Source organism: Tachyglossus aculeatus, chromosome X4 (genome assembly GCF_015852505.1).
Source record: "Tachyglossus aculeatus isolate mTacAcu1 chromosome X4, mTacAcu1.pri, whole genome shotgun sequence".
Classification (NCBI taxonomy): domain Eukaryota; kingdom Metazoa; phylum Chordata; class Mammalia; order Monotremata; family Tachyglossidae; genus Tachyglossus; species Tachyglossus aculeatus.
Window position 1 is genome coordinate 56,822,799 of NC_052098.1, and position 12,806 is coordinate 56,835,604.

At 44.1% G+C, this 12,806-nt stretch overlaps 1 protein-coding gene across 2 annotated transcripts in view; it reads left to right on the forward strand.

Annotated features, from left to right (window-relative positions):
- The window catches only part of MCC (MCC regulator of WNT signaling pathway), a 359,158-nt gene continuing 346,352 nt past the window's right edge, over positions 1–12,806 (forward strand). For both annotated transcript variants that reach the window (XM_038769406.1, XM_038769407.1), the window contains exon 1: positions 1–226. In XM_038769406.1, the coding sequence (XP_038625334.1) occupies positions 60–226 (167 nt within the window). In that variant the 5' untranslated portion in view covers positions 1–59. The remainder of the gene's footprint in view (positions 227–12,806) is intronic.

A 12,806-nucleotide genomic window follows, 5' to 3' on the forward strand; every position in this document is an offset into this window, starting at 1 on the left:
TTCTCGTTTTCTCCTCCTTCTCCTCCGCTCCTGCTCCTCTGCACAGAGTAGAGTGCATTATGGCGGCGGCGGCGACAGCAGCGGGCGAGGTGAGCGCTAGCAGCGTTGGGAGCAGCGGCGGCAGCAGTAGCAGCAGTAGCAGCGACACTTCCAGTACGGGCGAGGAGGAGCGGATGCGGCGCCTTTTCCAGACGTGCGATGGCGATGGGGACGGCTACATCAGCAGGTACATGAGCCGAGCTGTGTGTGTGTGGGGGGAGATAATAATAATAATAAAATACCCTACTCATTGCCCCCCTACAGCCCCGTCACTGTGCAACTTCCCAGCAAGTTTCTTCCCTCGCGGTCGTGTCCCGTTTCCAATACGGGGGGGAAGCTGGGACTTTGCTTCACCTCTTTCAGGAGGTATCACTTGGTTCAACTTTTCCCAGCCGGACCGTGGGCTTGGACAGACACTTGGCCGGGGGTGGGGGTGGGGGCACTTTAGAGCCATCGTGCTTTGTGTTTTCAGTAGTTCTCCCTGCCCTGTCAGGCTCGGTGTGCTTGTGCTATCTGCGGAGGAGGGGTGGGGGATGCAGTTGCTGGAGGGAGAGGGAATTGGAGGTTAAAGCCGCTCCCCCCCCTCCCCCCCACCCCGACTTGAAAGAGGAACTCAAGCTCAAAGCCCCTCGTGCCTCCCTGGTGGACAAGATGCTCCGCTGTTTGGCCCGGGGAAACTGCTGGGAGGAGCTTTGGTGGCGGTTGCCCACCCGCTTCTCAAGGAGCAGCTGCAGCAGGAGACCAGGCTGGGGAGAACGGAACCTAGAAGTGTCAAAAGCTGTTGGAAAGGGTGAAGGGAAAGTGCGCCCTGAGCCAGTGTGGTGCCGCTGAGTCAAAACTTTCCAGCCCAGACTACTTTAAGTGGTCAAATTTTAAAAGTTCACTCTTAGAAAGCAGGGGTAATAATTATGGTATTTGTTAAGCGCTTATTATGTGCCTAACACAGTACTAAGCGCTGGGGTGGATACAACCAAATTGAGTTGGACACAGTCCTTGTCCCAGGTGGGGCTTGCAGTCCCAATCCCCGTTTGACAGATGAGATAACTGAAACCCAGAAAGGTTAAGTGACTTGCCTAAGGTCACACAGTAGGCAGGTGGAGGAATGGGATTAGAACCCATGACACTTGGTATAGTGGTCTGGACTCAGTAAGGGCTCAATAAGCGTGGCTCAGTGGAAGAATAGGGGTTTTGGAGTCAGATGTCAGGGGTTTAAATCCCGGCCCTGCCAACTGTCAGCAGTGTGAGTTTGGGCAAGTCACTTAACTTCCCTGTGCCTCAGTTACCTCATCTGTAAAATGGGGATTAAAACTGTGAGCCCCCCGGGATAACCTGATCACCTTGTAACCTCCCCAGCGCTTAGAACAGTGCTTTGTTAAGTAAGCACTTAACAAATGCCATTATTATTATTATTATTATAAATACGATTGAATGAATGAATTGAATTAGGAGGAAAGTGGCAGTAGCCACCAAGCTCGGTTATGCCAACTACTTCTCTTAGTAACTCCCCCTCCTCCCATAAAGGGGATTAATACTTCTGTTGCACCTACCTCACAGAGGTCAGATGCAAGTAAACTTCCAAGAACAATTGCATAACACTTGTGGATGTAAAATAATAACCAACAATCAATCAGTCAGTCGTATTTATTGAGTGATTACTGTGTGCAGAGCACTGCACTAAGTGCTTGGGAAGTAGAAGTTGGCAACATATAGAGACAGTCCCTACCCAACAGTGGGCTCACAGTCTAAAAGGGGGAGACAGAGAACAAAACCAAACATACTAACAAAATAAAATAAATAGAATAGATATGTACAAGTAAAATAAATAAATAAATAGAGTAATAAATTTGTGCAAACATATATACATATATACAGGTGCTGTGGGGAAGGGAAGGAGGGAAGATGGGATGAAGAGGGGGACGAGGGGGAGAGGAAGGAAGGGGCTCAGTCTGGGAAGGCCTCCTGGAGGAGGTGAGCTCTCAGTAGGGCCTTGAAGGGAGGAACAGAGCTAGCTTGGCGGATGGGCAGAGGGAGGGCATTCCAGGCCCGGGGGAGGATGTGGGCTGGGGGTCGATGGCGGGACAGGCGAGAACGAGGTACGGTGAGGAGATTAGCGGCAGAGGAGCGGAGGGTGCAGGGTGGGCTGTAGAAGGAGAGAAGGGAGGTGAGGTAGGAGGGGGCGAGGTGATGGAGAGCCTTGAAGCCCAGGGTGAGGAGTTTGTCGAAGGCAGCTGAGGGGTCATGGAGGAGTAGGATGGAGTAGAGGCCATTGTTGGATTTGGCAAGAAGAAGGTCAGTTTTCACGGAGAGAGGGAGCAGAAACCAGATTGGAGGGGGTCAAGGAGAGAATTAGAGGAGAGGAAGTGGAAGCAGTGGCTGTAGACAACTCACACAGGGATTAGAGAGAAATGGTGGCAGGGAGATGGGGTGATAACTGAAGGGAGCCATGGGGTCAAGGGAGGGGTTTTATAGGATAGCAGGATACATAAGCATTCTTGAAAGCAGTGAGGAAGAAGTCACTGGAGAGTGAACAGTTGAAGATGGGGGTCAGGGAGGGAAGAAGGAAGGGGGTAAGTGTTTTGATACGGTGCAGGGGAAGGGGGAAGATATGGAGAGGAGGCGGGATCTCCCCTTGAGAACTGGGAAGGAAGGGAGAGTCGAAGAGGGGGCAGGAAGAAGGAGGGGCCGGAGAAGAGCAGGGGAGATTTTAGGGAGATCACGCCTAATGCTTTCAATTTTATCAATTACGTACTTGGCAAGGTCATGAGATTGGTGGGGTTGGGAGACAGGGAATTGGAGAAGGGAGATAAAAAGTCTGAAACAACTGGTGCAGGCCAAAGTCACAGGAGTCAATAAGAATGGAGAAGTATTATTGCCAGGAAGAGAAGAGGGCAGAGTTAAGCAGATGAAGCGGAGTTATCAACTCCGTTGTATTGTACTCTCCTAGGCGCTTAGTATGGTGTTCGGCCCACACTGAGGCTTCAGCCGAGGTAATGAACTTGAGTTGTGTCCTCTAACACCCTCAGAACGTTTTGGCACGATGATGTAAGAAACCAAAAAAAACAGGGATATTTCACACTGTGGATATTCTTATGTACTGACTGCAGAGAACAGTATGACTTTCCTTTCAGGTATGACTTCAGTGTTCATATTTGTGGCGTGGGTATTTTGGGAATAAGAGATGAAGCATATGGCTGAGTTAGGCATTTGGAAGAGTCTCAAAGATGGGGTTAACAATTAGACATAATTTTATATTGTATGATTAAGGGTCCTACTCATGATTCATCCCAGCCCAGTTTATGTATGCATGTGTGTGTGTGAGAGTCTTCTAGAGAGATAATAAGGTGTCTATATGTAGTTGTCTATCTTCAAAGAAGACACCACCGACAGTCAAATTTACCTGTATGTGTGTTTATGTGGCTGAGAAAGTCAGTGCAGGACCCGTAGTTCAGACCACAGTGTGCACAGTTGTGTTGTCATGTTTGATGTTTGCAGTGCCTAAAGTTATTTTTGCTTTTGCCTCATTGTCTCTTGTTCCTTTTGAAGCTTTTGGTCGAAAAGAGCTGCTCCTTTCTATTTAGCTAATGCTACAAACATTCTACAACTTTTTGCGTTTGGATCTGTTATCTCTCCCTTCTTCTGCCTTGGGATGGCTAATATCATAGATTATTTCTAAAAGGTCATCCTTTCCTTTGCAGTACATCAACAGAGTCAACCAAAAAGTTGATGCTCTTCTGTTTAAATATTTCTAGTTAATAGGGAAGTCATGGGTGATGGGAAATTTTAATTTTCTCCAGGGATGATTCCTAACAGCAAACTACCAGGGTTATTTTTGTTCTTCATCTAGCCTTTTGTTAAGATACAGTTTATCTGTGACTACACTATCTGTGTTGGTGATCATATCCTTTTCTGTAATGGTCATATCTATCATGGAGTTTGCAAAGGTATAAGCAGGAGGCAGTGGCTTTGCTTGTTGTGTTCATATGTGCTTATGTATGTGTTTGAGAAAGCAAGAAGTAAACCGTTGTTGGGTAGGGACCGTCTCTATATGTTGTCGACTTGTACTTCCTAAGCGCTAAGTGTACAGTGTGCAGAGCACACAGCGCTCACTAAATACGATTGACTGAATGAATTAATAAAAGAGAGAGAATGAGACTATTACCTTTCATTCATTCAGTCGAATTTATTGAGCACTTACTGTGTGCAGAGCACTGTGCTAAGCGCTTGGGAAAGTACAGTATAACAATGAACAGTGACATTCCCTGCCTACAACAAGCTCACAGTCTATAGTGGGGGAGACAGACATCAATACAAATAAATAAAATTACAGATATGTACAACTCTTGAGTCAGTTTAAACTGATCAATTTTAGTAGCCAATCTATAGGCTATATGATTTGATCAGGGGTTAATCCTGAGAATTCTTTAGTGAGTCGTTTATATCCACTTTGTTATAGAGTGGTAGTATTTTGAGGGAAGATGTTCACTAAGCGGTGGCTGGATAATTTTTCCATTAAAATATTGGGAAGTGAACCTAGAGGAATATTCTTGCTGACTGCTATTTCAGATCTTGCAGAGCTCTATTTTCCATCAAAAGACAGAAGATAAATTGGTCTACCAGTCTTGGGAAAAAAAATGGAAACCCCTCTAAAACCTTGCCTAATAATTGTGTATTCAAAGTATTTTTTCTAAGTGTTTTTGTTTCCCTTTTTAACACGGATTGTTGTTTGGTAATCAGTCAGTCAGAGGTATTTATTGGGCACTTACTGCTAAGTGCTTGGGAAATTACAATACAATGGTGTTGGTAAACAGTGATCCCTGCCCACAAAGTGCTTACAGCCTGCAGGGGGAAACAGATATTAGAATAAATTTAAGGGAAGTAGTAGAGAATAAAGATATGTACATAAGGGTTGTGGGGCTGGGGGGAGTACCAAAGTGTTTAAAGAGTACACAGCCAAGTGCTTAGTTGACACAGAGGGGAGCGCAGATAGGGGAAATCAAGACTTAGGGAAGGCCTCTTGGAGGAGATGTAATTCTGGGAGGGTTTTGAAGATGGGGAAAGTGGACAGGCACATAGGAAGAGGGAAGGGGTCCCAGGCCCAAGGGAGAATCTGGGCAAGGGGTCAGTGGCGGGATAGATGAGATCGAGGTACAGTGAGTCGATTGGCGTAGAAGAGCAGACTGCGCCGTAGTGCTCTTGACGTTGGAGTGAAGTTGGTGAATTGGGAGCACCAGGAAGCCAAGAACACACACTAATGTCTCCGGCCACAAGTGGCTGAAGAAAAGCTAGAGGAAGTCCAGAGAAGAACAGTAGTCAGTGGGTCTGGGGAAATACCAGGAACAAAAATGGAAGATCCAGGAAGTGTCATTTCCTTAGTCCAAGTAAATCTGGAGAATGCAAAGATGAAGGTTCTCCTGTGTTTATTTCTCTCTGAGACCAAAGCTGGGAACACCCAAGTTTTAAAAGAACTGCTTGGGGCAGTTCAAAACACCAGCATAACAAAATCAGAACTTCAGAGAGGAGGGAGAAACACTGAAATATTTCACAGTTACAATCATAATAGGGAATAGCTCAGGAAAGAATAATCAGAGCTGAAGCGAGGGGAAAAATCAGAAGATTTAGAGGTGAAAAGTCTGTCGGTAGTTAACAGAGGATGATCTGCTTGTATCTTGTTTTTAATATAAGATCAATTCAAAATTTTGAACAAATTGCACTTGTAGCATGAATTCCTAAATGGAATTTTTACGGTGCTCAAGCACGTCCAAATTAGGTTAAATTCAGAGGTTTTTTTCAACTGGAGAGGAAGGTCTAAGAAAGCAGAAATATACCACCAAATAAGTGATTCTCTTATATATGGAATTTCCTTATTACTTAAGCGAGAAGACCAGATGACAATTAGGAGCTGTGTCATCCTTGAGAATTAGGGACATATTTTTTATAGCTCAGCAATTCAAAAGGCTCATTTATTTGAGGTGCTTCTGGGATATCGATTTTTTTTTCTTACTTTTTTTCTGAGTACTGAAATTTTCAACAGAAGCTGAGAATTTCAAAGCTGGTTGCTTCCCTGCTGAAACCCCAGTGGGTTCCGCTTTTGTTTGGCTATTGTTGTTTTACCAAGGCTATTTCTGGCACTCATCTATAACATAATGTGTTAATGTAAAGCCAAAGTGAGTTAATTAGTAAATGGGGTAAATGTTTTGAAACTTCAACATCCTAAATAATTATGACAAAAGCGTCAAATATCATGATAGGAGTAAAAACTATTAATGTATTCCTAAGGTTAGCATGGATACTGAATGAAAAAGAGAAAATTTTCTACCTTCACCCAGGTATTCCGTCAACAATTTTCTGCTTCCCACTGGCCTCACCTATCCTCCGTAAGTTCTATAATGTTGGGTCACTGAATACGTATACTCTGTCGGGTTGAAGCACAGGGTTTTGCAAGTTTTGTACAGGTTTGTGAAATTTCTAATAGCAGAAAGCCCCTGGAGCAGTTAGGTTGACAGATCTCCACGCTTCTCAGAATCAATCACTCTTTGCATGCTTTGTGCTGTTTCTCCAAAGGTAGGATAAGGAAATCAACAATATGACCCTGAATAGTAGACAATCTGACTAGGAAAGATTAGGTTCATCCTTTCCCCTCCAGATCCTCTCCTGATGCATTGCTATTTAGCCTTCAGAGACTCTCTTCAGGTAAGCTAAATTGGATACTGCATTTATTAGCCTGACCTATTTGGTCTCCATTCCTTGAAAGCTTGCAGAAATCCAGTCCTCCTGGGTTAGTGCTTTGCCTTTCTTGTTTCTTTTGGGGGTAGGCCATTGGGGTATACCCCTTTGGTGAACTGATCCACAAAGCTTGTTCCGGAGTGACCCACCGACCAGGATCCTCCCATCCCAATACTTCTCGGAACAGAGTGTTAGTCTCACCCAGCTGACCAAGTCTTCGTTCAAACCCCTACATAGCTGTGGCATCAAATTCTTCCAGGTATTGGTGACAGGTTTCCCCACTTTCCCATGCCCTCTCTTTCTCCCTACTGGGATCTTAAAGGATCTATAGTCATTCTGTGAATCCACCTGGACTGTTTTGCCCACGTACTTTCCAAATTCTACTCTGTGCCAAAGTACTACGCTAAGTGCTGAGGTAGATCCAAGATCGTCAGATAGGACAAAGAAACAGCATGGCCTAGTGCAAAGCGCTCGGGCCTGAGAGTCAGAGGACCTGGGTTCTAATCCTGACTCTACCACTTTCCTTCTGTGTGACCTTGGGAAAGTCACCCAACTTCACAGTGTCTCAGTTTCCTCAACTGTAAAATGGGGATTAAATCCTAGTTTTCCCTCCTACCTTAGACTCTTAGACTCATGCAGGACAGGGACTGTGTCTGACCCTAGCGCTTAGAACAGTGTTTGACCCATAATAAGCACTTAACGAGTACTATAACAAAAAAGCCCCTATCCCACCCAGTCTGAGAGAGAGATCAGGTATTGTTGTCTGTCTCCCCCTTCTAGACTGTGAGCCCGTTGTTAGGTAGGGACTGTATCTATATTTTGCCAACTTGAACTTCCCAAGTGCTTAGTACAGTGCTCTGCACACAGTAAGTGCTCAATAAATACAATTGAATGAATGAATGAACTCCAGTTTACAGATAAAGAATCAGAGACACAGAGAGGTTAAGAACTTGCCCAAGGCCACACAGCAGGCCATTTGCAGAACTATGACCGAAACCAAGGGTCGCCATGACTCCCAGTCCCATTTATTTTCACTGGACCTTGCTGCCTCCGGAAAATCCGCTGAAGGGTCACTCATCCATCTAGAATGGTTTGGAAGGATGGGCAGCTTTCCATCTCCTAGGATATGGATTTCATGGGAAGGTTATCTTGAAGAGGTTGCTGGCAAAGTAGTTTTTGACAGCATTTCGTGTTGTAATGAAGTGATGGGATTCATCTTCCATCATCACTCCCATCAGGATCGGCCAGCCCTGAGCAACATCTCTATAGAAAATGACTGCAAAGTCGGCCTCCCTTCTATTCATCAGCCACTGTTGTTTCCATAGGCTTCTTGGAAAGAGAGAGCTGTTCCATTCAATTGTATTCAGTGCTGTACTAAGCGCTTGGGAGAGTACAGTTCAACAACAGACACTTTCCCGGCCCACAACCAGCTCACAGTCTAGCGTTTTTGGTAGGTCCATCCTGCCTTGCCTTTTTTTCAGTAGCCTTGATAATAATAATAATGATGGTATTTGTTAAGCGCTTATTATGTGCTAAGCACTGGGGTGGATCCAAGCTAATCTTGTTGTTCTATGTGGGGCTCACAGTCTTAATGCCTATTTTACTTGATCTTTCCATCTTCTTGGGACGAGCTCCAGCATCTAGAAGAGTTATTTTTTGGGCGTCTCTTGCCCACATTTTTTTTATGGTATTTAAGTGCTTCCTATGTGCCAGGCACTTTTCTAAATGCTGGGGTAGATACAAAGTAATCAGGTTAGACACAATCATTGTCCCACATGGGGCTCACAGTCTTCATCCCCATTTTGCCAGTGGAGTAGCTGAGGCACATAGAAATGAAGTTACTTGTCCAAGATCACCCAGCAGATGAGTGGCAGAACCAAAATTAGATCCCATTTAGAGAAATAAGGGTTCATTGTTGTAGCCTGAGTTCGCTAAGGATGTGTAGACGTGCCAGTTGATTCATTTATTCAGTCGAATTTATTGAGCACTTACTGTGTGCAAAGCACTGTACTAAGCTCAGTTGACCTCACACCTTCTCTCCTCCCCATTCTTGAGTGTGTTGCTTTTAAACTCTTTGTGCTTTCTTCATCAGGGTTCTGGTTTTTTTTTTTTTGGAAACTGAGGCTAGAGGGATCATGAGAGGGGAGCAAAACTTGCCCTCTTTCTGGTCTGCTTGCCTATTTTCCAAAGAGTCAGGCCCTCATACTTTACAAGGGAAAGTCCAGAGGTTAGTTCAGTGCTCTGCACAAGTAAATGCTCAATAAGTACCACTGATTGTTTATCTGGGAGCAACTTCCAGAGGATCATCTGGTGTATACCCTCCAGACTGTATGCTCGTTGTGGGCAGGGAATGTGTGTACCAACTCTGTTGTACTGTACTCTCCCAAGAGTTTCGTATAGTGGTGTACCCATAGTAAGGACTCAATAAATACCATTGATTTGAGCCCATTATTGGGTAGGGGTTGTCTCTGTTGCTGAATTGTACTTTTCCAAGTGCTTAGTACAATGCTCTGCACACAGTAAGCGCTCAATAAATACAATTGAATGAATGAATGAATTGATTGATTCGGAGAACTCAGGTTTCAGTAAGTACCTCTAGCTTCCATTATGGACTGCTTTGGAGTGACCCTGTCTTTGCAGACTTTAGGTTTATAATAATGGCATTTCACTTTTTCTGGAGCTTTACTTTCCTTTGCATTGTGTTTTCAAGGACCCCAGCTATCACTGCCCCAGGACTAGGGAGTAATGGCGTAGTAGATGGAGCCCGGGCCTGGAAGTCAGAAGGACATGACTTCTAACCTACACATCAGGCAGAAACTCCTCATCCTTGGCTTCAAGGCTCTCCATCACCTCGCCCCCTCCTACCTCACCTCCCTTCTCTCCTTCTACAGCCCAGCCCATCTGCTCCTCTGCCGCTAATCTCCTCACCGTGCCTTGTTCTCACCTGTCCCGCCGTTGACCCCCGGCCCACGTCGTCCCCCTGGCCTGGAATGCCCTCCCTCCCCACATCTGCCAAGCTAGCTCTCTTCCTCCCTTCAAGGCCCTACTGAGAGCTCACCTCCTCCAGGAGGCCTTCCCAGACTGAGCCCCCTCCTTCCTCTCCCCTTCCTTCCCCTTCCCCTCTCCATCCCCCCCGCCTTACCTCCTTCCCTTCCCCACAGCACCTGTATATATGTATATATGTATGTACGTATTTATTACTCTATTTTATTTTGTTAATATGTTTTGTTTTGTTCTCTGTCTCCCCTTCTAGACTGTGAGCCCACTGTTGGGTAGGGACCGTCTCTATATGTTGCCAACTTGTACTTCCCAAGCGCTTAGTACAGTGCTCTGCACACAGTAAGCACTCAATAAATAAGATTGATTGATTGATTGATTCTAGTTCTGGCTCTGCCACTTGTCAGCTTTGTGATCTTGGGCAAGGCACTTCACTTCTCTGTGCCGCAGTTACATCATCTGTCAAATGGGGATTGAGACTGTGGGGACCATGTGGGACAGGAACTGTGCCCAACCCGATTTGATTGTATCCACCTCAGCGATTAGTACAGTGCCTGGCACATAGTAAGTACTTAACAAATATCATGATTATGATTATTATTATATTCTCTCGAGGCAAAAGAATTTGCACTTGGAGCCTTTAAATTAATTATTACTCTTGTTTAGTTAATCCTTTCAGTTGGGATGGTTTTGGGGGTGGCTTTTCATTTAGTGCTTGGCACATAGTAAGCGCTTAACAAATGCCATTATTATTATTATTATTTCAAAACTTGTCTAAACATCAGTGGTCTTCTGGTAGTGGTGTTCAGGCTGCTTTACTCCGACACATCTTTATTTCAGTGTGTTGCATGAGCAGAGGAGCTATTTGCATTTCTAATGAAGTTTCATGAAGTCTCAGCTGCAGAGACTCTTTGTTGTCCTTTAATTTGAAAATCTCTTTATTTGCCATGGAGTGGATGCACATATGGATAGAAAGCACATTTCCTCAGAGAATAACTCGTTGTCAGCCTCTTAATTGTCATTTCAGCATGTTCCCTTAAACATGCAAATGAATAATTGCTCCGTACACGCCATTGGTTATTGACAACGGGTGAGAGTCTGAAAGAAGAGCAGATTGAGAGTTTGTTGTAATCAAGTCATTCCTTTAATCGTATTTGTTGAGCGCTTACTGTGTGCAAAGCACTGTAGTCAGCACTTGGGAGAGTACAATATAACCACTAACACATTCCTGCCCACAATGAGCTCACGGTCTAGAGAGGGAGACAGACATTAATATCAATAAATAAATAGATAAGTAAATGTTACAGATATATACTATGTGCTGTGGGGATGGGAGGGAGGATGAATGAAGGAGCAAGCAAGTAGGAGAGATGCAGAAGAGAGTGGAGGGTTTAGTCAAGGAAGGCTTCCTGGAGGAGATGTGCCTTCAAGTCCTCTAAGCACATTCATTTTTCAACAGTTTCATGTTATGTGACATGAAATGGTTATGGATGAATGAAAGTACAAATAAGGTGCATGTTTATCCAGGGCAGGATCAACATCATCTTCGTCTTCAATGGTATTTATTGAGTGCTTTCTATGATCAGAGCACTGTACTAATGGCTTAGGAGAGTACAATACAACAGTAAACAGACACATTCCCTCCCCACGACAAGCTTACAGTCTAGAGGAGATGAACATTAATATAAGTAAATACCTGCATTGTAGTTATTTGGGATTAAATGTGTCCCCCTTCTAGACTGTGAGCCCGTTGTTAGGTAGGGACCATCTGTATATGTTTCCGATTTGTACTTCCCAAGCGCTTAGTACAGTGCTCTGCACACTGTAAGCGCTCAATGAATATGATTGAATCAATGAATGGGGGTTGTATTATGTTACAGTGTTGTGTGGAGGAGGCTATATGTTAATAACTGCCTCATTTGGATTAGAAAATCCCCTGTTTAAATGTTCAGTTTTTCAAAGTCTTACTGGTATGAAAGATACTTGAAAAAGTATTAGAGACCTACCTCAGTTATTTACGACTTTTATCCTCTGCTTCTATGAAAAGGCCAGCATTTGTCAGTTTGGAAGAGCGGAATAAGGATGTCTTTCAGTTTTGATAAGTGGTGGGCAGATGAACATTTTCTCTTGAAATGCGACTTTTCATACCTGAGTTGAATGGAAGGGAGTGTATGCTGCTAAAGGACCATAAGCTCCATGTGGGCAGGGAACATGTCTACTAATTCTGTTGTATTGTGCTCCCCCAAGCACTTAGTACAGTGCTTGGCACATGGTAAGTGCTCAGTAAATATCATTGATGGATTGATTCTAGAATTTATCAAAATATGTAGCCAGGTGTTTCTGCTGGAAAGTACAGGTGTCATAGGATTTACAGTAGATTAATGTTTTCAGATAAGCTCTCCAGATGAGTGGAGTTTTTTGATTAAGCTATGTCTTGTACAAAAATGAAATTAAATTTTTTATGGTATTTTTTAAGCACTTACTATGTGCCAGGCAGTGTTCTAAGCACTGGTGAAGAGGGAGGGGTGGTGGTGCAGCGAGGAGCCCAGCCTCCTCCACATGGGAAAAAGTATTCCAGAGGGGATAAATTATACTCTCCAAAAGTGAGGTGGGGGGAAAAAAACCCACAGCTGTCTCTCTCCCCCCCCTATCATTTGAGAGTTTCATGGGGAATTATTTAACTGAGGAGAGGATCAGGCTTTTGATTTACAGTATTTTTTCCCCCTAAATCATCCATATACAGTCCTCCTTGGGATTTGAGAATCACTGGTGTTAAAAAGTAAATCGGTCAAATATGAAACCAACAGTAAAGAGACTGGTTTCTGCAGGGACTTCTGTTATATCTATCAAGACAGTGATTTGGGGGGATACATTTTCATTTATTTACATTTTAACAGTGTGAGTGCATACTGCTGTTGGAACAGATATGACTGACCACCACCTCAAGATTTTTGAAATAGCCTTTTGGGGACTCTTTAAATCAATTTAATAATAATCGGTCAGTCTCTGGTATTTACAGTGTGCTTACTGTGTGCAAAACACTATAC